At 38.3% G+C, this 27,750-nt stretch overlaps 1 protein-coding gene and 1 non-coding gene across 6 annotated transcripts; one reads left to right on the top strand and one right to left on the bottom strand.

Moving 5' to 3' along the window:
• The first annotated feature begins 1,324 nt into the window (after positions 1-1,324).
• Positions 1,325-26,767, top strand: LOC112720836 (uncharacterized). 5 transcript variants are annotated; one of them, XR_011867545.1, is made up of 6 exons: positions 1,359-2,204; positions 4,284-5,136; positions 5,647-5,750; positions 22,806-25,779; positions 26,029-26,198; positions 26,267-26,767. XR_011867545.1 is itself a non-coding variant. In XM_072206817.1 (5 exons), the coding sequence occupies exon 5, from the start codon at positions 17,123-17,125 to the stop codon at positions 19,448-19,450; it is 2,328 nt and encodes a 775-aa protein (XP_072062918.1). In that variant the 5' UTR covers positions 1,365-2,204; positions 4,284-5,136; positions 5,383-5,466; positions 5,647-5,750; positions 13,724-17,122; the 3' UTR covers positions 19,451-19,452. The 5 variants fall into 5 exon arrangements, 4 of the variants coding, with proteins under 4 accessions (XP_072062916.1, XP_072062917.1, XP_072062918.1 ...); XM_072206817.1 differs by lacking the exons at positions 22,806-25,779; positions 26,029-26,198; positions 26,267-26,767 and adding exons at positions 5,383-5,466; positions 13,724-19,452 and having other exon boundaries at positions 1,365-2,204; XM_072206818.1 differs by lacking the exons at positions 22,806-25,779; positions 26,029-26,198; positions 26,267-26,767 and adding exons at positions 5,383-5,466; positions 13,724-19,452 and having other exon boundaries at positions 1,365-2,204; positions 5,647-11,658.
• LOC112725238 (small nucleolar RNA R71) lies at positions 17,657-17,764 on the bottom strand. Its single transcript, XR_003164359.1, has one exon. It is a non-coding gene; the product is annotated as a small nucleolar RNA R71 (small nucleolar RNA).
• Positions 26,768-27,750: the final 983 nt, after the last annotated feature.

Here is a 27,750-nt window from a genome sequence, read left to right as displayed (position 1 = left end):
TTTAAATAAAAGTGCTAGGTGGGAGAGACTCCACTATGATAAAACCTTCCAAACTACACTTCTTTTTTATCATTCTTGTAAATATTTCTTTTAGTTATTAGCTTGATTTGGTAGATTTTTGTTTAGAATTGCATGTTTGAATAGTTAAAATAATTTTTAAAAGATAAAAATATTATTAATTTGGAGCTTAATTTGTTTTTAGAATGTAAATAATAGATTAAAAAAATATTGTTTACGTTTGGATTGTTATGAAAAAAAAACCTCTTGTTTATAATTTTTTCTTAATTTGATTTTCTATTTTGGTTATATTTATTAAGTTTTTAGTTAATTTACTTAATTTGGAGTTCAACTTTGATTTTAAAATATACGATTGCTACACATCCCAAGTATTTTTTTATCCAAGTTTATCCAAGTAGGTTTAACACCAACAAAAACCACTCTCACTAAAAGAGTATCATTACACGTGCTTCTTCTTTCAAATACACTCATACATTCACGCGCTTCTTCTTCTTTTTTCAAATACACACATATGTCCTCCTCTTCTTCTTTCAAATTCACGCATACTCCTCCTTCTTCGTGCACGCAGATTCGTTATCGTCATTACCAACAACACCAATATTTTGCTAATGGATTATTTTTTCAATCGAATTGAATGGACGCATGTGTTTTTGAATTGAATTGAATTGAATTGAATTGAATTGATAATCTCTAAATTGTAGACACAGCTGTTTTGAATTTGATTTTATATAATGGATAATGTTTCGTTCATTTAGTACTTTAAAATTGTTTCACCTTAATAACGTGTTCAACTCATTAACAGAAATCTGTTTAGAATTTGATTTTATATAATGAATAATGTTCCCTTCATTTAATATTATACAATTGTTTCATCTTAATAACATGTTCGGTTTATTATGAATTGAATTGAATTGTTTTGAATTGAATGGACGCAGGTATTCTGAATTGAATTGATAATCTCTAAGAGAGGGAGAAGAAAGAGGAGAAGTAAAAGAAGAAAAGAAAAAAATATGCGTGTGCAAATTTGGAAGAAGAAGAAGAAGAAAGGGGAGGAGAAGAAGAAGGAAAAAAGAAAAACTTGCGCTGATTTGAAAGAAGAAGAAGAAGAAATACGAGGAAGAGGAGAACGAGAAAAAGAAGGAGAAAGAAACAGAAAAAGAGTACGTGATTTAAAAAGTTGTTACAATAACTTGAATAAATTTGAATAAAAATTTTACATCAAATTGGATATAGAATTTTATTCTTTAAAATATTAGAATTTATAAAAAAAAAATCCTTTTTTTAGCTAAAAAAAAAAAATTCTTGTGATACATACACCAATTATACTTACGCACCCACCATTTCAAACTCTCTGTTCAGTGAGTGAGCACGTGGGTTAACGAAACCCCAATCCTTACTCTCAGCTTCCTTTCCCCCTTTCTCTTCTCCCTTCCCTCTCCTCACGGCAGCCCTTCTCTTCTCCATCACAGCCCCGCCATCATCGTCAGACCACCGCTGCCGCCCTCCTTCCGCCGGAAGCCACCATCTTCCTCTTCCCTTTCTTCTTCTCCCTTCTCAGAATCGCCACTAATAGCCCCTGCTTCACCCTGAACCATCCCTTCACCCACAACTGCCGGCGAGCTCTTCCCCCTGTCCGAACCCTAGCTCCGCCAACCATCACCGTCAGCCTCGAACCAGAACCCACCGCGCCGTCGACGAGCCACCGCGACCCTCTTCCCTCTTCTCCCCTTCGCGTGCTCTCTGTCCTCCTCAGCCACACCAACCCTCTTTTCCTCTCTCTATCTCACTCGCAAAACCACCGAACCCGAGCCCAAGACCACCGCTCCAGCATCTCCGTCGCCACCGTCCACCACCGTCGCGGAACCACCCCTGCTTCTTCTCGTCTTCTCCCTCTCGACGCCTCACCTCCGCGAATCACCGCTCGCGCCAGTGCCGCCGTCGAAGCCCAGCCGTTAACTCCTGTTCTGCCTCAGCTCCCTCACTGAACAGAACAGAAGCTCCAGCCCCTCTGTGCGACCCTGCTCCCTTCTCCAGCGCAGAGCCGAATCAGAGACCACCATGGCAGCCTTCTTCTCCCTTCCCGTCGTGTCCAGACCGCCGGCGCTCCACCAGCTGCAGCTGTCACTGCCGCTGCAACCCCTGCTCCCCTTGTTTCTATGTTTTCCTTTTTCCTATTCTACAAACAGGTTTTAGTTCACTTCTCTTTGATTTCTTATCTGATTTACTTAGTTTAGGATTAGTATATGTTAATTTCTGGGATAATTTGATGTGGTTATGATTATTTACTGCTGCTGTTAGTTGAGTTTAGGTTAGAATTAGGGATTTCTGGTTAGAATTGTATATGTTTGGATTTCTGAATTGTTGCTGAAATTGCCGTTGAATTTATATTGCTTGCGCTGGAATCCATGGATTTGATTCTAAATTTCTGTGAGTTACTGGATGCTGATGATATTGTTATTTGGATTGCTGAGGATTGATTGACGACGTCATAGTTAACTAGTTCATTGCTAATTCCATTAGAAAATTGTTGCTCGAATTGTGTTAAATATGTGGGTTTGTACTGGAATATATGGTTGTTGTGGATTGAAACTGGTTCCATTGACAGATTGCTGCTAGAATTGTTGAAACCTGCGGTTTGGTTTGCTTTGATTGGGTTTGCTTGCTGGATAATTAATCATGCTTTCATGCTATTCTTGAGTCTGATATGAAAAAATTGTTTGGATTGATTAATTGTTTATCAACCCGGTGTTTAGTACTTACTTTCTGCCGCATTGTTCAGATATTGCTGCTGGAATTATTTGGAAATGGTTAACTATATTCATGATTTGCTGTTTTGTTGCTGAATTGCTGAAAATTTGCTATTGAGATTGGTTGGAATTTGTTTGATTGTGTGGAGATGCGCTGTTTTACTGCCGGTTTTGATGAATTTTGATGCTGAAATTGACAGTGTAATGCTTGATTACTGCATGTTTGATTGTGTGGAATTGTTTTGATTATTTGGATATCTGTTAATTCAATGTGTTAAGGTTGTTATTGCTGAAAATTTGCTGCTGTTAGGTTACTTTAGAGTAGGATTAGTGTTAGTTCATAGATAATTCATCATGCTATCATGCTTCTTGAGTTTGAATTTTAGTTTGTTTGGACTGGCTTGACTGAATTGCTGCTGAATTACTGAGGTATGTTGCTGATTTGTGCACAATTGATGCTGATTTTGTGAATGGAGGTTGAATGAATACTTGGTTGTGATATTTGATTTGTTTAATTCCTTTGCATGCCGAGTGTTTACAATTTGTCTCAAAGAACTTTCAATGAAATTTTGGTCTAATTCTTGGAAATCAATGCCCGTTTGCATGTTATGATTGTTCTTATGCATTGTTAATGAATTTGATTTGTTCTAATTGACCAATTTGTTGAATTTTTGAATGATTGAGGTCCTTTGACCAATAATACAAGATTAATGAACTTGGTCCTATTTAATCCAATTGTGTTAGCCTTGCATGTCTTGTTTGGTTTTGGGTTATATTAGGAACGATTTTCAATTCGTTAAATTAATCTTGTGCTATTCATTATAGGAAGTACATTGGTGTTGAACTTGTTCCTCTTACTTTGCTTGGACATTGTTCTTGTTTAGTTCATACACTGTTGTTTGTGATTGTCTCTATGACTATTTTGGATTTTGAATTGCATGTTGTAGCTACTATGTGATTTAGAATGTTTGATTTTCTTTGGCATGATTCATTGTTGAGATGAATATTTGCGATAAAGGATTGTGTAAAGTGCTAAACATTTCTCATTGGTTGAGTTTTGAGTATATGTATTATGTGTAAATATCATGTTGGTCTCTTTGAAATTTGAATTTCAATCACTACATATCATATGCTATAAAACTCTTCTTTTGCACAATCTTTCACCATTACATCAATTTTTTTGAATTGCCTAAGTGATTATTGAGCTTCTTGTTGCTTGTTTACTTATTTGTAGCTTGCAAATATGTTGAAAATCACTTTAGGCACACCAATTGAGTAAATTTGAACTTTGATTGAAATAATGTGGCATAGTGCTTTCAATTCTACAATGTGTGAATTTTAAACCGCCGTCAAACTTAGAATTCACACATTGCTTTTCTTCATGTCACAAATTCATAAATTCAACTCATTTTAGTGTATTCAACCTCACTTTCTTGATTTAAATGTTGCTTTGCTTTATTCATCTTGCTTGCGTCACTTGTGTTTATATTTTAATATATTCTCTTTTACATTTTTCAGGATGAGTCATCGTAAGCAACAAGAAAAGCAGAGGAAGCAAGGCAATGGACATGGATGCGCAGGATACCCGTAATGATGAGCATGATTAGTGAAACACCAGCCCCGTTTGGTCCTAGTTCGCGCACAAAGTACTGTGCGACATTCAAGTGTAGAAAACAACCAATCATGTCCTTGTTCAGCCTGAGAAAGGGATAACATATAGCCCTTTAACAACAAAAAGAATGCCAACATGTAGCCTTGAATCAAAACATCTTCCAACTCAGTCTAGTAGAGTTTCAAATTGACCTAAACATGCATACATAAACTTAATTAAAGCAGAGTTTTTCCTAAATTTGTAAACACCGACATCAAAGCAACAACAAAAAGAGTTCAGTTTGATATCATCTAAGTCAACAGCTACACATCAGAGATCATGTCTGCCTCGGAGGTATAAACCCAGGGGTAGGAATGAACTTGAAAAGTCTTGCTGCAGTCCAGGAACTTGCTGCATCCATGGTCTCAGCAGAAATAGCACTTCTGTTTGGTTGGAACACGGGGTCTAAGACCTGATGTTGGAGAACCAGGTGGTGGAGTAGATAGTCCAAATGAAGGTGGAGCCGATATAGGAGCAATCGGGGGACTAGCAATAGGATGTTTTCTTCTTTGGGCATGATTGAAATTGGGGGTGGAGTTGGATTGAGGAGGTGATTGATTCAGGTTAAAGGAGTCTGTTGCAACCTGTAACAAAAAATCGAGTTAATTGGGACACAGGTTGAATAACAATGACAAACCACTATACCTCTTCTGCTCGGGGTGCAGTATGTGAGAGGGGAATTTCGTTTCTGTTCCTGAGATTCCGAATTACCCTTCTTTGGTAATGTCTTTGGAATTTTCTTCTGTTTCTTCTTTGCTTTTGTCTATAACAGTAACACAAACATGTTCATTTAGGGAGATTATAATTTGTAACTTAAACACTAATATGGACGTGTAACAATTTCATAGATATTACCAGTGGAGTCATAGGTGGTGCAGGTTACATTATCATTGTTCATATTAGAACCTTCATCCTATTCATATAAACAAACTAAAATAAGTGGTATTTTAATATGAATTTTCATAGGTGACTCTTAAATCCCTAACAATTTACAAAGTGGTGGAGTTTGAACCCGAATTACCTGGTCTCTGTTCTGGCTTGGGTCAAAGGGTACAATTTGCAACCTCTTTCCCTTAGCAGCTCTTCTCTCCTTCTTTGTCAATGGTTGCTAATTTGGATCTTTTTGGTCATTCTTACAAGTCTTGTAGTAATTTTCAAACTGTCAACGCTTGTTGCACGCCACTTCAAAGGTTTTCCTAGCTTTAATAGTGTGCATCTCACGTTCTACAGGATCTACCTCCATTTCATTTTGGGGCGATGAGCTGGTCTCTTAATATTGGATGATTTTGTCCTTGGAGCATCACAAGGGATCCAATACTCCTCTAAATTAACAGGTTTGATGTAATCCATATATGTTGCTTTAATTGTTACATGGTGAGCCATTTATGCACATATTCCTTTGGCCTGAGTCCAATTTTACACTTTGCTGTAACTGTATGACAGCAAGGCATTCTTGAAAATAAATACAATCCACCCATGCAATCCACAACGAATTAAGTATGAATTAGAAATCAGTGTCACAGTGAGACAATAGATACAAGATAAAGTAAAACATAAATTATCATAAGAATCAAAGTATAAATTAGATATGCCTTGGTCCAGCCCCAATACTTGGTCCAAGACCCTCCATTCCCTCATTGCCTAATCTATCTCTTAAGATATGCCTTCTTTTAACACTAGAATATTTTTTAGATGTCCTCTTTTTAGCAATTCTTGGTGATTGGCTTGGCCTACTACTAGATGAACCACCCTTATTCTCATTTTTCTTAGGTGTTTGTTTTTTTGGGCACATTACTCTTTTTCTTAGTTCTTTGATTCTTATCAGTACTTTTATCTTCAGTTTCATACCCAGCAGTCTCATTACTCGTCTTTTTCTTTGTTGAAACTCCCTCTTTTGGAACTTTTTTCTTCTTTTTCTCTTCCTCACTATTGCTATAATCTGTCCCATATCCTGGAGGAGGAGGTTTGTAAGACTCATCCTCTGTTGTCCCATATCCATCTCTAGATGATGATGATAAAGAATCTAGCACAACAGTCTCCTCAGCCACACTTTCTCCAACTACTTCAGGTATGTCTACCTCGTGTTCAAAATAGATGTACAGCTCATTAGTTTTCTTGTACCTCAACTTATCCTCCCTCATCTGATTAATCTTCATATCTCCTTTAATTACATGAAGTCCAGCTTCTATGTTAGGTGCTTCCATATCAAGCCAGAACATTTGCTTATACTCCTGGTAGCCCAATTCTTTAAACAATTCAACGAAGTCAAAAAAATTTACTTAATCCAAGTAGCAAAGAGCTCTCTCACAGTTTTTGACAAATCTTTTCCCATGGCGAAACACAGAAATGACCATATATTCAGACATCTGCAATCATATTTATTCAAACTTTAATAACATATTCTAACAATAAAAATGTTTAAACAAAAGTTAACCATGATTGCTTTATTTAACTTTTACGAAAATACACAAGATTTATTCGTATTTAAACTTCTCTATAAACAAGACCACAGAGGGTTGTAGACAACAATGGTGCGTTGTTAGAATCAGAATCATAATGTTGGACCACACAAAGCACAAAGGAAAACACTTTCTAAAAAGTCACTAATTTGAACTGTGTGAAGCGTCCTTAGAGGATTCCGTCTAGCTCCATCAACACCACCACCAACCCGCCATCAGCACCCCTTGTAAGCAGCAACGTCGGCGCTTCCCTCCACCAACCTAGCATCTACAGTGGTCTTGACAAGTGAGGAACCTTTTCTCCTAGGGTTTTCTTGTAAATGTGAAGGCTCGTTGGTGAGGTTTTATGGAAACACGTTTGAGAAGCAACTGAAGCGTTACTTTTTGCGCGAACTACGTCGTTTTTAGAGTGAAGGAGTTAGACAACTTAGCCCATGTCCATTTGAATTTGTCCAACTAGGCATTGAATGAACACGTCACCCAGCTCATGTGATAGGTCACGCTTCAAACGTGACAGCTCAACAGTTTCTGTCAACCCTCGTCGGAAAATAACGCATAGGGACCGCGTTGTGTGGCGGAATTAGGGGACAGGGATCGAAGTGGATCGTTTTTATTTTGAGGGGTCGCATCGTCATTCTTGAAAATGGACAGGGGCTAAGTTGGTAGTTCACTTAGCTTATATATGTTGGGCTTGGGCCCAACTTGGGCCCGATTCACATATATGGTCCGTTTGACCCAACTTTGGGTCAAAACCTTTTTTTAGTGTTTTAATGTGCGTTTTAAACATTTTTACCTTCTCAAACATGAATTTTAACTTTTTAAACTTTTTCACTCAATCAATTTTCTCAACTGCAGTACCAGACAGATTTTAGCTGGTATTGTTGGTCAAATTTTCAGTATGCATTTTTACGCAGAAAATATATTTTCCGAATCAAAAATATTCATTGAGTCCAAATATTATATTTAAGTTGTCAAATTAAAATTACTATTTTTTTCAACCATTTTCATCCATATTTAATCAATTACTTATTTAATTAAGATTTGACTGGGTTATACACTATATGGTTTAGAATAAGGAATTGTGGGTTGGTTAAGTTTAGACTTAGGCACACATAACCTAAGTTCTTAGAGAGGTAGGCTATTTGAGTTAAAGAAACACGTGCATCCTCATGTTTTGGGCTTTTCAAAGGCCCTAATAGCCATTTCTGATAGTATAATGAAGCCAAGATGAAAGGGGAAGAAGCAAGTAGTTTTAGATTTTAGTTTTTAGGATGGTTTAGTGAATTCTAGAGAGAGAAACTCCAACTTCTCTCTAGAATTTTAGGGTTTCTAGTTGATTTTCTCTAGTTCTAGGTTTTAGTTTTGTTTAATTGTAGTGTTGAGCTTATAATTTCTTATTTTGCTACTTTAGTTAGAATTTCTTATTACTTTCTCTATTTTGCTATTTTTAGTTTATAAATCATTGTTGGATTCTCATTTTTCTTCAATGCAATTGATATTTTATGTTTTGTTCATGCTTAATTGAGTTGATATTATTACTTTCTTGCATTTGGTAGTTATAGATTTTATTATTCTTGTAATTTATGATATTTTATCATTACAAGAAACATCATTAAAATCGACGGCCAAATCGACGGCTAAGCCGTCGATAATATTAAAAAAAATCGAGGGCAAAATAGACGGCGGAGGTTGTCGCTATTAAGCTTGTCGATTTTTCAAAATTATAATAAAATCGACGGCTTGCCGTCGATAATAATTCATTAAAATCGACAATATTCTCGTCCATAATATGAGTGTGAGAATTTTACCTGCTTAATAAAATCGACAGTTTTGCCGTCAATATTTTTATACAAAATCGACACCATTTCCATCGATATTTGATTCAATAAAATCGAAAAAAGAGTTGTCGATTTAATTATTAAAATAACGACAAATTCATTATCTATATTTTGTTTTCTTTTGTCTATTTTAAATTTAAAAAGCGACAACTTTACCATCGATTTTAATAGCCACATTTTTAAATTATTTTTTCTATTTAAAAAATAGTAAACAATTAATGGAAATAAAATTTTAAATATCAAAATAAAATTTATACAAAAGATAACAAGACATAAATTTTTAAATATTTAAAATGATAGTTTATAGTATATATTAGAGTATAATTCAACTCTATACACTATATAAGGCTTTTTAGGGGGCTTGACTTCTATACCACAAGAGACTTGAGAAACACCATCACCTGCAAACACATAACAAATGAATCACAACTCAAGATCCAAGATAGCATTTGCAAGCAAAACAACTGCAACAGCAGAACATCACGAAGAATATAAGAAGTACCTCTAATGGATCACGGAGAGAGTAAACTGCATTGCTTTCTTTTGGCGCTGAAGACACCAAGATCCCATAACCTTTATTTCCCTCCCTCAGAACCTGTTAGAATAAAAATGAATTCATTTGAGATCACTATTCAACCAAACCACCAGAGTAAATGGAAAAGAAATGTGGACATGAAAGCGCTCATTATTACCTTAAATGCATCTTCATCTGTTGTGTTGTCTCCAATATATATAAGAAGCACATCATCACAATTGCTAAGTCCTAAAAAATGATAAATTTTTATGTCAGTTATTAATGCGAAAACAAAGAACTCTGCTTTTCAAGAAAGGGGATAGCCATTTAACAACAAAAAGAAGGCCAACATGTAGTCTTGAATCAAAACATCTTCCAATCACTCAGTCTAGTAGAGTTTCAAATTGACCTAAACATGCATACATACACTTAATTAAAGCAAATTTTTTCCTAAATTTGTAAACACCGACATCAAAGCCACAACAAAAAAGTTCGGTTTGATATCATCGAAGTCAACAGCAACACATCAGAGATCATGTCTGCCTCGGAGGTATAAACCCAGAGGTAGGAATGAACTTGAAAAGTCTTGCTGCAGTCCAGGAACTTGCTACATCTATGGTCTCAGTAGAAATAGCACTTTGTTGATGGGGGACATTGGTAATTGTTGTCCTTGGATTTACATTCTATTTGGTTGGAACACGGGATCTAAGACCTGATGCTGGAGGACCAGGTGGTGGAGTAGATAGTCCAAATGAAGGTGGAGCCGATATAGGAGCAATCGGGGGACTAACAATAGGATGTTTTCTTCTCTGGGTATGATTGAAATTCGGGGTGGAGTTGGATTGAGGAGGTGATTGATTCAGGGTTAAGGAGTCTGTTGCAACCTGTAACAAAAAATCGAGTTAATTGGGACACATAGGTTGAACAACAGTGACAAACCACTATACTTCTTCTGCTCGGGTGCATTTTTAGATAGGGAAATTTTGTCTCTCTGTTCTTGAGATTCCGAATTACGCTTCCTTGGTAATGTCTTTGGAATTTTCTTCTGGTTCTTCTTTGCTTTTGTCTATCACATTAACACAAACATCTTCATTTAGGGAGATTATAATTTGTAACTTAAACAGTAATATGGACATGTAACAATTTCATAGATGTTACTAGTGGATTTATAGGTGGTGCAGGTTATACATTATCATTGTTCATATAAGAACCTTCATCCTATTCATATAAACAAACTAAAATAAGTGGTATTCTAATATGAGACATGTAAACCCTTCACAATTTTCATAGGTGACTCTTAAACCCCCTAACAATTTACAAAGTGGTCCAATTTGAACCCGAATTACCTGGTCTCTGTTCTGGCTTGGGTCAAAGGGTACAATCTACAACCTCTTTCTATTAGCAGTTTTCTCTCCTTCTTTGTCAATGGTTGCTAATTTGGATCTTTTGGGTCATTCTTACAAGTCTTGTAGTAATTTCCAAACTGTCCACACTTATTGCACGTCACCTCAAAGGTTTTCCTAGCTTTAGTAGTGTGCATCTCAGGTTCTACAGGATTTACCTCCTCTTCATTTTGGGGCGATGAGCTGGTCACTTAATATTGGACAATTTTGTCCTTGGAGCATCACAAGGGATCCAGTACTCCTCTGAATTAACAGGTTTGATGCAATCCATATATGTTGCTTTAATTGCTTGCATGGTGAGCCATTTATGCACATATTCCTTTGGCCTGAGTCCAATTTTACACATTGCTGTAATTGTATGACAGCAAGGCATTCTTGAAAATAAATACAATCCACCCATGCAATCCACAACAAATTAAGTATGAATTAGAAATCAGTGTCACAGTGAGGCAATAGATACAAGATAAAGTAAAACATAAATTACCATAAGAATCAAAGTATAAATTAGAGAGTGAACTACCAACCCAACTCCTGTCCATTTTCAAGAATGATAATGCGACCCCTCAAAATAAAATCAATCCGCTTCGGTCTCTATCCTCGATTTTCGTCGTACAAAGCGGTCCCCATGCGTTTTTCTCCAGCGTGACCTTACGGAAAATGCTGAGCTGGCTTGTTTGGTGCGTGACCCGTCATATGAGCTAGATGACGTGTTCATTCAGTGCTGAGATGGATAAGTTGAAATAGAAAGGGGCTAATTTGTCCACCCCCTTCACCCTAAAAACGACGTCGTTTCAGTTGCTTCTGAAACGGTGTGTTTCCATAAAACACCTTCCTCTAACCTTCACATTTATAAGAAAACCCTTGGTCAAATGCTTCCTCACTTCTCGAGACCACTGTGGATGCTGTGTGGTGGAGGAAAGCGCTGACGTTGCTGCTTACGGTGTTGACGACGTCATAGTTGACGACGATTTGGTGGTGCTGTTGACGGAGCTGGACAGAATTATGTTAGGATGCTGCAGACAGTTCAGGTTAGTGATTTTATATGAAGCATTTGTCCCTTTTGCGTTGTGTGTTCCCTTAATTTGATTCTGCATCTGACACGGAACCATTGTTGTTTGCAACCCTTTGTGGTCCTGGTCATGGAAAAATTCAAATAACCCTGAACTTTGTACATTTTCGAGAAAATTAAATAATACAATGGTGGTCATTCATGTTTAAACATGTTTATTGTTTGGGAGATTTTATTAAAGCTTGAATAAACTGATTGCAGATGTCTAAATATATGGTCATTCTTGTGTTTAACCATGGGGAGAGATTTGTCGGAAACTCTGAGGGTGTTCTCTGCTACTAGGATGGTAAAGTGAAGAGGTTTTTCCCCTTAGACTTGGATTACGTAAATTTTTTTGACTTGGTTGAATTATTTAAAGAATTGAATTACCGGGAGTATAAGCAGATGTTCTGGCTTGAAATGGGAGAACTAAATATGGAAGATGGACTCCATGTAATTAAAGAAGATGTAGAAATTAATTAGATGAGGGAGGGTAAGTTGAGGTACAAGAAAACTGATGAGCTATACATCTACTTTGAACACGATGCGGACATGCCTGATGTAGTTGAAGATGTGGCTGAGGAGATTGTTGTGCTGGATTTATCATCATCATCGTCATCAACTGATGATGGATATGAGACAACAGAGGATGAGCCTTACAAGCCTCCCCCTGGATTTGAGACAGATGACAACGGTAGTGAAGAAGAAAATAAGAGCAAGAAAAAGTTTCCAAAAAAGGGAGTTTCAGCAAAGAAAATGAGTAATGAGACTGCTGAGTATGAAACTGAAGATAAAAGTACAGATGAGGATAAAAGAACTAAGAAGAAGAATAGTGTGCCTAAAAAAACAGTGTCACCTAAGAAGAATGAGGGTAAGAATGATGGTTTAAGTAGTAATACCCCAAGACAATCACCAATAACTGCTAAGAAGAGAACATCTAAAAAATATTCTGGTTCTAGAAGGAGGCATATCTTAAGAGATGGACTGGGCAAGAAGGGGATGGAGGGCCAAAGTAATGGGCCTAGACCAAGTGTTGGGGCTGGACAAACAGAGCAAAGAGATGGGCCTGTAGGTGGATCAGGTGAGGGTCCTAGTATGGGTGATGGGCCTAGTAACCGAAGCTCAGTCCCAACTGAGGTGGAGATGGATAGTGATTATGAGAAACCATATGAGTATGAGAGTGAGGCCTTCAAGAGCCCAGTTTCTTCTGAGGATGAGAGAAGGACATCATATGATTCCTTTAGTGAGGATATTGAGTATGGAGAGGTAGTGTTTAATGTTGGTCAGATATTCCCTACAATGGACTTGTTCAAGAAGGCTTTGAAAGACTACTTTGTATTTGAGGGAAAGAATGTGTTATATATAAAAAATGAGAAGCATAGGCTGACGGCAGCATGTGCTGCTGAGGATTGTCCATGGCTGATTTTCACATCATGGAATAGTGCTAGTAGGTGTTTTCAAGTGAAAACTCTAATAGATGAGCACACCTGTGCCAGAGACTATGGCAGCAACATGACAGATAGGGGCTTGGTGGCCTCGAAGTTCATTAAGAGACTATTTATCCATCCTGATATGAAACCAAGGCAGGCAATGGATTACATGATTGAGGAGTATAATATGCAACTTAACTATAGGATGATTGCGAGGGCCTTGAAAGTAGCTAGAGAGGTGGTCATTGGTAATGCACGGGCACAATATGAAAAAGTTAGAGACTATTTGAGTGAGATTCATCGGAGTAATCCCGGGTCCACAACATTGATGGAGACAATACCACAACCTGAAGCCCTTCCATTGTTTGATAGGTTCTACATTAGTTTAGATGCTTCCAAGAAGGGTTTCATTCAGGGTTGTAGGCTGTTAATTGGTCTAGATGGCTATTTCTTGAAAGGGTATTGATGAGCGGATAATTTATACGCTTTTTGGCATTGTTTTTAGTATGTTTTTAGTAGGATCTAGTTACTTTTAGGGATGTTTTCATAAGTTTTTATGTTAAATTCACATTTCTGGACTTTACTATGAGTTTGTGTGTTTTTCTGTGATTTCAGGTATTTTCTGGCTGAAATTGAGGGACTTGAGCAGAAATCAGATTCAGAGGTTGAAAAAGGACTGCTGATGCTGTTGGATTCTGACCTCCCTGCACTCAAAGTGGATTTTCTGGAGCTACAGAACTCAAAATGGCGCGTTTCCAATTGCGTTGGAAAGTAGACATCCGGGGCTTTCCAGCAATATATAATAGTTCATACTTTGGCCAAGAATAGATGACGTAATCTGGCGTTCAACGCCAGCTTTCTACCCAAATCTGGCGTCCAGCGCCAGAAAAGGATCCAAAACCAGAGTTGAACGCCCACACTGGCACAAATACTGGCGTTCAACTCCACAAATGGCCTCTGCACGTGCAACACTCAGGCTCAGCCCAAACACACACCAAGTGGGCCCCGGAAGTGGATTTATGCATCAATTACTTACTCATGTAAACCCTAGTGACTAGTTTATTATAAATAGGACCTTTTACTATTGTATTAGACGTCTTTTTGACCATCTTTGGATTACCTTATGATCCTTTGATCACGTTTTAAGGGGGCTGGCCATCTCGGCCATGCCTGGACCTTCACTTATGTATTTTCATACGGTAGAGTTTCTACACTCCATAGATTAAGGTGTGGAGCTCTGCTGTTCCTCAAAGATTAATGCAAAGTACTTCTGTTTTCTATTCAATTCATCTTATTTCGCTTCTAAGATACCCATTCGCACCCAAGAACGTGATGAAGGTGATGCTTATGTGTGACGTTCATCACCATTCTCCCTTATGAACGCGTGTCTGACAAACACTTCTGTTCTACATGAAATAAGCTAGAATGAATATCTCTTAGATCTCTTAACCGGAATCTTCGTGGCGTAAGCTAGAATGATGGCAGCATTCAAGAGAATCCGGAAAGTCTAAACCTTGTCTGTGGTATTCCGAGTAGGATTCAATGATTGAATGACTGTGACGAGCTTCAAACTCGCGATTGTTGGGCGTTAGTGACAGACGCAAAAGGAGGGTGAATCCTATTCCAGCATGATCGAGAACCGACAGATGAATAGCCGTGCCGTGACAGGGTGCGTGAGCATATTATTCACTGAGAGGAGGGGATGTAGCCACTGACAACGGTGATGCCCTTGCATACAGCCAGCCATGGAAAGGAGTGAGACTGATTGGATGAAGATAGCAGGAAAGCAGAGGTTCAGAGGAACGAAAAGCATCTCCATTCGCTTATCTGAAATTCCTACCAATGATTTACATAAGTATCTCTATCCCTCTTTTATTATATCATATTCGAAAACACCTTTATCACTTTATATCTTCCTGACTGAGATTTACAAGGTGACCATAGCTTGCTTCATACCAACAATCTCCGTGGGATTCGACCCTTACTCACGTAAGGTATTACTTGGACGACCCAGTGCACTTGCTGGTTAGTTGTATCGAAGTTGTGACAATTATGAATTAAGATCAAAGCACCAAGCTTTGGAGCCATTACCAGGGATTGTTCGAGCCTGGATATCACAATTTCGTGCACCAAGTTTTTGGCGCCGTTGCCGGAGATTGTTCGAGTTTGGACAACTAACGGTTCATCCTGTTGCTCAGATTAGGTAATTTTTTTTTTGTTTTCTTTTCAAAAATTTTTCAAAAATCTTTCAAAAATTTTCTCATCTGTTTTCGAAAAAAAAAAATATTTTCAAAAAAATTTTTATTCAAAATTTTTAAGAATGAATTCTAGTGTTTCATGAAGCATGTTGAAGCCTGGCTGGCTGTAAAGCCATGTCTATTCCTTTGGGAATGAGTATGTCAGGCATGTCATATCTGAATTACATGATGAAGCTTGGCTGGCCATTGGCCATGTCTAGTGTTTTGGACCGGAGCTTTCATTGAAGGCTTGGCTGGCTAGTGAGCCATGTCTAATTCCTGGACTGAAGCTTTAGACTAAGAATGCAAGGTTCCTGGAATTCATATTAAAAATTTTTGGAATCCTTATTTTCCTTTTTCAATTAATTTTCGAAAAATATGAAATAAAAACCCAAAAAAATTAGAAAATCATAAAAATCAAAAATATTTTTCTGTTTCTTGTTTGAGTCTTGAGTCATGTTATAAGTTTGGTGTCAATTGCATGTGCATCTTGCATTTTTCGAAAATTCTCATGCATTCATGGTGTTCTTCATGATCTTCAAGTTGTTCTTGGTAAGTCTTCTTGTTTGATCTTGATGATTTTTTGTTTTGTGTATTTTCTTGTTTTTCATATGCATTCTTGAATTCTTAGTGTCTAAGCATTAAAGAATTCTAAGTTTGGTGTCTTGCATGATTTCTTTGCATTAAAAATTTTTCAAAATTGTGTCTATGATGTTCATCTTGACATTCATAGTGTTCTTGATGTTCATCTTGACATTCATAGCATTCTTGCATGCATTCATTGTTTTGATCTAAAAATTTCATGCATTGCATAATTTTCATGTTTTTCATAAAAATTTCAAAAATCAAAAAAACATCTTTCCCTTTTTCTCTCATCAAATTCGAAAATTTGAGTTGACTTTTTCAAAAAATTTTTAAAATCAAGTTGTTTCTTATGAGTCAAATCAAATTTTCAATTTGAAAATCTTATCTTTTTCAAAATCTTTTTCAAAAATCAAATCTTTTTCAAAATTCTTAGTTATTTTCGAAAATTTCAAAAATATTTTTCTTATTTTTATACCAAATTTTCGAAAATAACATAATCAATTAATGTTTTGATTCAAAAATTTGAAGTTTGTTACTTGCTTGTTAAGAAAGATTCAAACTTTAAGTTCTAGAATCATATCTTGTGATTTCTTATGAATCAAGTCATTAATTGTGATTTTAAAAATCAAATCTTTTTCAAAACTAATTTCAATCATATCTTTTCAAAAATATCTTCTTATCTTATCTTTTTCAAAAATATCTTTTCAAAATATCTTTTCTAACTTCCTAACTTCTTATCTTTTCAAAAATTGTTTCAACTAACTAACTAACTTTTTGTTTGTGTCTTAACTTTTTCAAAACTACCTAACTAACTCTCTCTCTCTCTCTAATTTTCGAAAATATCTCCCCTCTTTTTCAAAAATTTCTTTTTTATTAACTAATTATTTTTATTTTTAAATTTTAAAAATTTTTCGAAAATTTCTAACATTTTTCAAAAAACCATTTTTCAAAAATCACTAACTCTTTTTCAAAATAATTTTCGAAAATTATACCTCCCCCATCCTATTCTATTTATTCATTCATATCCTAACATCTCATCTCACATCTCTTCCATCCGTACAGTTGTGCTTCTTCCTTTACATCACATTCTTTGTCTCCCCCTCTTTTCTTCCACTCACAAAGGGATCCCTATACTGTGGTATAAAGGATCTCTATTATTATTATTATTTTTCTGTGCCTTCTTCTTTGTCATATGAGCAGGAGCAAGGATAAGAACATTCTTGTGGAAGCAGATCCAGAACCTGAAAGGACTCTGAAGAGAAAATTAAGAGAAGCTAAAATACAACAATCCAGAGATAACCTTTCAGAAATTTTCGAACAGGAAGAGAAGATGGCAGCCGAAAATAATAATAATGTAAGGAAGATGCATGGTGACTTTACTGCACCTAATTCCAATTTACATGGAAGAAGCATCTCCATTCCTGCCATTGGAGCAAACAACTTTGAGCTGAAACCTCAATTAGTTTCTCTGATGCAGCAGAACTGCAAGTTTCATGGACTTCCATCTGAAGATCCTTTTCAGTTCTTGACTGAATTCTTGCAGATATGTGATACTGTTAAGACTAATGGAGTAGATCCTGAAGTCTACAGGCTCATGCTTTTCCCTTTTGCTGTAAGAGACAGAGCTAGATTATGGTTGGATTCTCAACCCAAAGACAGCCTGAACTCTTGGGATAAGCTGGTCACGGCTTTCTTAGCCAAGTACTTTCCTCCTCAAAAGCTGAGCAAGCTTAGAGCTGATGTTCAAACCTTCAGACAGAAAGAAGGTGAATCCCTCAATGAAGCTTGGGAAAGATACAAACAGTTGACCAAAAAGTGTCCTTCTGACATGCTTTCAGAATGGACCATCCTGGATATATTCTATGATGGTTTATCTGAGCTATCAAAGATGTCACTGGACACTTCTGCAGGTGGATCCATTCACCTAAAGAAAACGCCTGCAGAAGCTCAAGAACTCATTGACATGGTTGCTAATAACCAGTTCATGTACACTTCTGAAAGGAATCCTGTGAGCAATGGGACGCCTATGAAGAAGGGAGTTCTTGAAGTTGATACTCTGAATGCCATATTGGCTCAGAACAAAATATTGACTCAGCAAGTCAATATGATTTCTCAGAGTCTGCATGGAATGCAAGTTGCATCCAACAGTACTCAAGAGGCATCTTCTGAAGAAGAAGCCTATGATCCTGAGAACCCTGCAATAGCAGAGGTGAATTACTTAGGTGAACCTTATGGAAACACCTATAACTCAACATGGAGAAATCATCCAAATTTCTCATGGAAGGATCAAAAGCCCCAACAAGGCTTTAATAATGGTGGAAGAAACAGGTTTAGCAATAGCAAGCCTTTTCCATCATCAACTCAGCAACAGACAGAGAACTCTGAACAAAATGCTTCTAATTTAGCAAATCTAGTCTCTGATCTATCTAAGGCCACTGTAAGTTTCATGAATAAAACAAGGTCTTCCATTAGAAATCTGGAAGCACAAGTGAGCCAGCTGAGTAAAAGGATCACTGAAATCCCTCCTAGTACTCTCCCAAGCAATACAGAAGAGAATCCAAAAGGAGAGTGCAAGGCCATTGACATAAGTGCCATGGCCGAACCTGTGAGGAGAGGAGAGGACGTGAATCCCAAGGAGGAAGACCTCCTGGGACGTCCAGTGATCAATAAGGAGCTTCCCTCTGAGGAACCAAAGGACTCTGAGGCTCATCTAGAGACCATAGAGATTCCATTGAACCTCCTTATACCCTTCATGAGCTCTGATGAGTATTCCTCTTCAGAAGAGAATGAGGATGTTACAGAAGAGCAAACTGCCAAGTTTCTTGGTGCAATCATGAAGCTGAATGCCAAATTATTTGGCATTGATACTTGGGAAGTTGAACCTCCCTTGTTCATCAATGAACTAAGTGATCTGGATCAACTGACATTGCCTCAGAAGAGACAGGATCCTGGAAAGTTCATAATACCCTGTACCATAGGCACCATGATCTTTAAGGCTCTGTGTGACCTTGGTTCAGGAATAAACCTCATGCCCTTCTCTGTAATAGAGAAACTGGGAATCTATGGGGTGCAAGTTGCTAAAATCTCATTAGAGATGGCAGACAGCTCAAGAAAACAGGCTTATGGACAAGTAGAAGATGTATTAGTAAAGGTTGAAGGCCTTTACATCCCTGCTGATTTCATAGTCCTGGATACTGGAAAGGAAGAGGATGAATCCATCATCCTAGGAAGACCTTTCCTGGCCACAGCAAGAGCTGTGATTGATGTTGACAGAGGTGAAATAGTCCTTCAATGGAATGAGAACTCCCTTGTATTCAAAACTCAAGGATCTCCCTCTACAACTATGGAGAGGAAGCAGAAAAAGCTTCTCTCCAAGCAGAGTCAACCAGAGCCCCCACAGTCAAACTCTAAGTTTGGTGTTGGGAGGCCACAACCAAACTCTAAGTTTGGTGTTGAACTCCCATATCCAAACTCTAAGTTTGGTGTTGGAGAGTTTCAACAAAGCTCTGCACATCTGTGAGGCTCCATGAGAGCCCACTGTCAAGCTATTGACATTAAAGAAGCGCTTGTTGGGAGGCAACCCAATGTTTATCTAATTCTTATTTTTATTGTTTTTCGTGTTTTCTTAGGTTCATGATCATGTGGAGTCACAAAATAAATAGAAAAATTGAAAACGGAATAAAAAATAGCAGAAGAAAAATCACACCCTGGAGGAGCATCTGTCTGGCGTTCAGCGCCAGAACAGAGCATGGTTCTGGTGCTGAACGCCCAAAATGGGCAGCTTCTGGGCGCAGAACGCCAGAACAGGCATGGTTCTGGCGTTCAACGCCAGAAATGGCACACAAATGGGCGTTGAACGCCCAAAATGGCCACCAACCTGGCGCTGAACGCCCAGAGTTGGATACAAAGGCATTTTTACATGCCTAAGGGGTGCAGGGATGTAAATCCTTGAAAACCTCAGGATCTGTGGACCCCACAGGATCCACTCAGGATCTGCGGACCCCACAGGATCCCCACCTACCTCCACTCACTTCTTCTCACCACTCTCTTTCACACAACCCCATAAACACTCTTTCCCAAAAACCCTTCACCAATCACCTCAAACTCTCTTCCCCATCACCTCTTCACCACTCACATCCATCCACTCTTCCCCATAAACCTACCTCATAAACTCCACCTACCTTCAAAATTCAAAACCAATTTCCCACCCAAACCCACCCATATGGCCGAACCATAACCCCCCTCCCTTCCCTATATAAAGCCCTCCATTCTTCTTCAAATTCACACAACACAACCCCTCTATACCCTTCTTGGCCGAACCACATCACCCTCTCCCTCTCCTCCATTTCTTCTTCTTCATCATCTATTCTTTTGTTTATTGCTCGAGGGCGAGCAATATTCTAAGTTTGGTGTGGTAAAAGCATAGTTTTTTTTTGTTTTTCCATTACCATTGATGGCATCTAAGACCGGAGAATCCTCTAGAAGAGGGAAAGGGAAGACAAGAGCTTCCACATCCGAGTCATGGGAGATGGAAAGGTTCATCTCCAAAGCCCATCAAGACCACTTCTATGATGTTGTGGCCAAGAAGAAGGTGATCCCTGAGGTCCCTTTTAAACTCAAAAGAAATGAGTATCCGGAGATTCGACATGAAATTCAAAGAAGAGGTTGGGAAGTTCCAACAAATCCCATCCAACAAGTCGGCATCCTAATGGTTCAAGAGTTCTATGCCAATGCATGGATCACCAAGAACCATGATCAAAGTAAGAACCCGGATCCAAAGAACTATGTTACAATGGTTCGGGAGAAATACTTAGATTTTAGTCCGGAAAATGTAAGGTTGGCGTTCAACTTGCCATACATGGAAGAGAACGCACGCCCCTACACAAGGAGAGTCAACTTTGATCAAAGGTTGGACCAAGTCCTTATGGACATATGTGTAGAAGGAGCTCAATGGAAGATTGACTCCAAAGGCAAGCCGGTTCAACTAAGAAGATTGGACCTCAAGCCTATAGCTAGAGGATGGTTGGAGTTTATTCAATGCTCAATCATTCCCACTAGCAACCGGTCTGAAGTTACTATAGACCGGGCCATCATGATCCATAGCATCATGATTGGAGAAGAGGTGGAAGTTCATGAGATTATACCTCAAGAACTCTACAAGGTGGCTGACAAGTCCTCCACCATGGCAAGGTTAGCCTTTCCTCACCTCATTTGCCACCTATGCAATTCAGCTGGGATTGACATAGAGGGAGATATCCTCATTAAAGAGGAAAAGCCCATCACTAAGAAAAAGATGGAGCAAGCAAGAGAGCCCAGTCATGGAGCTCAAGAGGCGCAAGAAGCTCATCACCATGAGATTCCGGAAATGCCTCAAATGCACTTTCCTCCACAAAACTATTGGGAGCAAATCAACACCTCCCTAGGAGAATTGAGTTCCAATATGGGACAACTAAGGGTGGAACATCAAGAGCACTCCATCATGCTTCATGAAATAAGAGAAGATCAAAAAGCAATGAGGGAGGAGCAACAAAAACAAGGAAGAGACATAGAAGAGCTTAAGGACATCATTGGTTCCTCAAGAAGGAAACGCCACCATCACTAAGGTGGATTCATTCCTTGTTCTTCTTTCTTCTGTTTTTTCGTTTTCTATGTTATGTGCTTAGCTATGTTTGTATCTTCATTACATGATCATTAGTAGTTAGTAACTTTGTCTTAAAGTTATGAATGTCCTATGAATCCATCACCTCTCTTAAAAGAAAAAAATGTTTTAATTCAAAAGAACAAGAAGTACATGAGTTTCGAATTTATCCTTGAACTTAGTTTAATTATATTGATGTGGTGACAATGCTTCTTGTTTTCTGAATGTATGCTTGAACAGTGCATATGTCTTTTGAAGTTGTTGTTTAAGAATGTTAAATATGTTGGCTCTTGAAAGAATTATGACTAGGAGACATGTTATTTGATAATCTGAAAAATCATAAAAATGATTCTTGAAGCAAGAAAAAGCAGCAAAGAACAAAGCTTGCAGAAAAAAAAAGCGCGAAAAAAAAAATAGAAAAAAAATAGAAAGAAAAAGAAAAAGCAAGTAGAAAAATCCAATAACCCTTAAAACCAAAAGGCAAGGGCAAATAAAAAGGATCCCAAGGCTTTGAGCATCAGTGGATAGGAGGGCCTAAAGGAATAAAATCCTGGTTTAAGCGGCTAAACCAAGTTGTCCCTAACCATGTGCTTGTGGCGTGTAGGTGTCAAGTGAAAACTTGAGACTGAGCGGTTAAAGTCAAGGTCCAAAGCAAAAAAAGAGTGTGCTTAAGAACCCTGGACACCTCTAATTGGGGACTTTAGCAAAGCTGAGTCACAATCTGAAAAGGTTCACCCAATTATGTGTCTGTGGCATTTATGTATCCGGTGGTAATACTGGAAAACAAAGTGCTTAGGGCCACGACCAAGACTCATAAGGAAGCTGTGTTCAAGAATCATCATACTGAACTAGGAGAATCAATAACACTATCTGAACTCTGAGTTCCTATAGATGCCAATCATTCTGAACCTCAATGGATAAAGTGAGATGCCAAAACTATTTAAGAGGCAAAAAGCTATAAGTCCCGCTCATATGATTAAAGCTCTGTTTCATTGATAGTTTGGAATTTATAGTATATTCTCTTCTTTTTATCCTGTTTGATTTTCAGTTGCTTGGGGACAAGCAACAATTTAAGTTTGGTGTTGTGATGAGCGGATAATTTATACGCTTTTTGGCATTGTTTTTAGTATGTTTTTAGTAGGATCTAGTTACTTTTAGGGATGTTTTCATAAGTTTTTATGTTAAATTCACATTTCTAGACTTTACTATGAGTTTGTGTGTTTTTCTGTGATTTCAGGTATTTTCTGGCTGAAATTGAGGGACTTGAGCAGAAATCAGATTCAGAGGTTGAAAAAGGACTGCTGATGTTGTTGGATTCTGACCTCCCTGCACTCAAAGTGGATTTTCTGGAACTACAAAACTCGAAATGGCGCGCTTCTAATTGCGTTGGAAAGTAGACATCCAGGGCTTTCCAGCAATATATAATAGTCCATACTTTGGCCAAGAATAGATGATGTAAACTGGCGTTCAACGCCAGCTTTCTACCCAAATCTGGCGTCCAGCGCCAGAAAAGGATCCAAAACCAGAGTTGAACGCCCAAACTGGCACAAATACTGGCGTTCAACTCCACAAATGGCCTCTGCACGTGCAACACTCAGGCTCAGCCCAAACACACACCAAGTGGGCCCCGGAAGTGGATTTATGCATCAATTACTTACTCATGTAAACCCTAGTGACTAGTTTATTATAAATAGGACCTTTTACTATTGTATTAGACGTCTTTTTGACCATCTTTGGATTACCTTATGATCCTTTGATCACGTTTTAAGGGGGCTGGCCATCTCGGCCATGCCTGGACCTTCACTTATGTATTTTCATACGGTAGAGTTTCTACACTCCATAGATTAAGGTGTGGAGCTCTGCTGTTCCTCAAAGATTAATGCAAAGTACTTCTGTTTTCTATTCAATTCATCTTATTTCGCTTCTAAGATACCCATTCGCACCCAAGAACGTGATGAAGGTGATGATTATGTGTGACGCTCATCACCATTCTCCCTTATGAACGCGTGCCTGACAAACACTTCTGTTCTACATGAAATAAGCTAGAATGAATATCTCTTAGATCTCTTAACCGGAATCTTCGTGGCGTAAGCTAGAATGATGGCGGCATTCAAGAGAATCCGGAAAGTCTAAACCTTGTCTGTGGTATTCCGAGTAGGATTCAATGATTGAATGACTGTGACGAGCTTCAAACTCGCGATTGTTGGGCGTTAGTGACAGGCGCAAAAGGAGGGTGAATCCTATTCCAGCATGATCGAGAACCGACAGATGAATAGCCGTGCCGTGATAGGGTGCGTGAGCATATTATTCACTGAGAGGAGGGGATGTAGCCACTGACAACGGTGATGCCCTTGCATACATCCAGCCATGGAAAGGAGTGAGACTGATTGGATGAAGATAGCAGGAAAGCAGAGGTTCAGAGGAACGAAAAGCATCTCCATTCGCTTATCTGAAATTCCTACCAATGATTTACATAAGTATCTCTATCCCTCTTTTATTATATCATATTCGAAAACACCTTTATCACTTTATATCTGCCTGACTGAGATTTACAAGGTGACCATAGCTTGCTTCATACCAACAATCTCCGTGGGATTCGACCCTTACTCACGTAAGGTATTACTTGGACGACCCAGTGCACTTGCTGGTTAGTTGTATCGAAGTTGTGACAATTATGAATTAAGATCAAAACACCAAGCTTTGGAGCCATTACCAGGGATTGTTCGAGCCTGGACATCACAATTTCGTGCACCAGGTATTATGGTGGAAAATTGCTGAGTGCAGTGGACCAGGACGCAAACAACTATTTTTTTTTTATCATAGCATACGATGTTGTCCCTAATGAATGTAAGGATACCTGGAAGTGGTTCCTAACGCTGTTGCAAGATGACTTGGGGCTGGTGACGCAGCATGGATGGAATTTTATAAGTGATCAGCAGAAGGTAATTCAATTAGGCCGTTTGTTCTCTTTTTTATGAAAAATGCAAGTGATATCTAAACTGTTAAACTGTTTCTGTATGTCTAACACTTGCAGGGGCTAGAATTAGCTATCAAGGAAGTAATGCCTAATGCACACCATCGAAATTGTGTGCTACATTTTTGGAAAAACTTTATCAAGCATTTCAAGGACCAACAAACAAAGCAAATGGTATGGGAATGTGCAAGATGCACAACTTTTCAAGAATTCAATGCATGCATGGAGAAAATGAAGAAAATCAATCATGGTGCATGGGAGTATTTACAGTGAGTTGATCCGGTAGTGTGGACTAAAGCTTATTTCAGTCATGGTCCGAAGGTGGATAATATAACCAACAACATGTGTGAGGTGTGGAACGCAAAGATCGTAGAGTATCGGGGGAAGCCAATCTTAACGATGTGTGAAGACTTGAGATGCTATTTAATGAGAAAAATGGCAACACACAAGAAGAAGCTAGAGAGTCACAGCGGTCACTTGGCACCAGTACAGCAGAAGAAAATGGACAAGTTTGTGAAGCCTAAAGCTAACAAGTGGAGAGCCATTTGGGCTGGAGACAACGATAGGGTGCACTTTGAGGTTCACAGAGGAACAAGTAAGGTTGGAGTTAACCTTCAACAAAGGACCTGCACTTGTAATGTTTGGGAACTTACTGGTAAAATTGTTTATTAATCCATCATTATTTGAGTTATTGTAACTTATGTGTTATTTTTTACTTTGCTTTATTGGGGTGTTGTGACATTGATTTGTACATCATTCATATAACCTTGTGGATTGCATGTCTGGATTGTGCTTCTTGTTAGGCATGCCTTGCTGTCATGCTATTGCAGCAATGTATAAAATTGGTTTGAAGCCAGAGGAGCATGTGCATAAATGGCTCACCATGTAATCAATCAGAGCAACATATATGCATTGCATCAAACCAGTAAACTTAGAGGAGTACTGGACCCCATGTGATGCTCCAAGGACGGAACCACCTAACATCAAGAGACCAGCTCATCGCCCCAAGATGAAGAGGAAGGTAGATCCTGTAAAACCTGAGATGCACGCCACTAAAGCCAAGAAAACCTTTGAAGTGACGTGCAACAACTGTGGACAGCTTGGGCATTACTACAAGACATGCAAGAATGACCTAAAATATCCAAACTGACAGCCATTGACAAAGAAGGAGAGAAGAGCTGCCAAGGGGAAGGGGTTGCACATTGTACTCTTTGACCCAAACCAGAACAGAGGCCAGGTAATTGGGGTTCGATTTGGAACACAATATTAAATGTTAAGGGTTTAAGAGGCACGTCTTAAAATTGTGGGGGATTTATGTGTCTCATTTAAAAATTGTGAGGGGTTTATGTGTCTCATTATTGGTTGTTATTATGATTAGGATGTAGGACCTAATGTCAATCTGAACAATGATACTGTACAACCTGCCCCACCTATGGATCCACTGGTTATATCTTTTAACCTGCTCCTTATCTCTATTGTTGTTTAGATGACAGATTAGACTCTCCTTGCACTAACATGTTTATACTACTGTGACGGACAAAGGCAAAGAAGAACAAGAAGAAACTTCCAAAGATAATGCATAAGAAGGGTAATTCTGACCAACAGGAATAGGGAGAAGAAATTACCCTTTCACAAAATGCACCCCAGGCAGATGAGGTATAGTGATTGGTCAATGTTGTTTTAACCTGTTTGTTTATTTTATACTCATTAAATTTTTGTTATAGGTTGCAAGAGAGGCTATGAACCTGAATTAGCCACCCCCACAACCCTGCTCCACCCCCAATCTTAGTCATGCACAGAGAAGAAAGCACCCTGTTGTTAGGCCCCTGACTACTCCTATCTCGGCTCCACCTTTATTTGGACAACCTAGTCCACCACCAGTTCAAGCAGCATCAGGTCTTAGACCATGTGTTCCAACCAGTCAGACTGTGAACCCGAGGACAACAACTGCTAATGTCCCCCTTCAACAAAGTGTTATTTCTACTGAGACCATGGCTGCAGCAAGTTCTGGGACTGCAACAAGGCTTTTCAAGTTCATTCCTACCCCTAGGTTTAGACCTCCGAGGAAGACTTGATTTTTGATATGTTGCTGTTGACATAGATGATAAGAATGACTCCTTTTGTTATTAGTTTGGTATCAATGTTTACAAATATGGAAAATACTTTGGTTTATCTAAGTGTTTGGGTCATGTTTAAGTCATTTTGAAACTCTATTAGACTGATGTGAAAGATGTTTAAGTCAGTTTGAAACTTAACAAATTTAGGAAATACTTTGGTTCAAGGCTACATGTTGGCCTTCTTTTTGTTATTAAAGGGCTATAAGTTGTCCCTTTCTCATGCTGAACAAGGACATGATTGGATGTTTTGTGTAAATGTTTTATATAAGGCATCTTTTGGGTTTGTTTATCTAACATTTTTCATTAAAAAATTTGTATGACTACATGCTGCCAGAATTCATCAAAGTAGTAACAGACCATTTTTCTTGGGACAAATCATAATCTCATCTGAAACAACATACATACTTCTAAAGTAATACAACTTACAATGTAAATAACATACACTTCAAAAAAAATAAGACACACTTTGAACCTAGTATCACAGAAGGTTCCTGCTAGTCATATGCCTTAAAAAAATTTAGAGATCACAATTCCCAATACAAAAGCAATAACCAAAGCTTTAACACTAACACCACTAGTACCACTATTGGCATTACAATTTTTAGCTTCTAATTCTAACCCAGCAACTCTAGCATCTAGTTCCCTGAGTTTTTTGGGATCAACACCAGCAACATCAGGTATCTGACTTTAATCTCGCGTCCAACCCTCTATATCAGGAGAATTTCTGGTAAACTCTTCAAATGATGCAACATAATCATCCAACCATGCAAAAAATTTGCAATGCAGTGTTGAGCTCTGTAGAATATACCCATAGCTCAGAAGATGTCACAGGGAGTTAAAATCAAGGAAACTTAAATTAAGTTTTAGATTACCTTAAAGTGTGGACATCCAAAAAATAACCGGTTAGGGTTCAGTTCTGTTGAAGAGAAAAACTAAATAGCATGCGCCCCACACCGGCATCGTGGAGCAATAAACTTCTTCTTCTTCGACACAGCAACACTTCCTGCAAATATGCTTAGAGGACTTCTGCCTTCATCTTTAAAAACTTCTCTTCCACTCCCATGGAACTCGACGGTGGTTCATTGCTGTTG

Source organism: Arachis hypogaea, chromosome 11, assembly GCF_003086295.3.
Source record: "Arachis hypogaea cultivar Tifrunner chromosome 11, arahy.Tifrunner.gnm2.J5K5, whole genome shotgun sequence".
NCBI lineage: Eukaryota > Viridiplantae > Streptophyta > Magnoliopsida > Fabales > Fabaceae > Arachis > Arachis hypogaea.
This window is presented reverse-complemented; position numbering and strand designations above follow the sequence as displayed.

Excerpts from the sequence above, each read along its gene's own strand:
- LOC112720836 (XM_072206815.1), top strand. The coding sequence starts at position 17,123 with ATGAGCAGGAGCAAGGATAAGAACATTCTTGTGGAAGCAGATCCAGAA.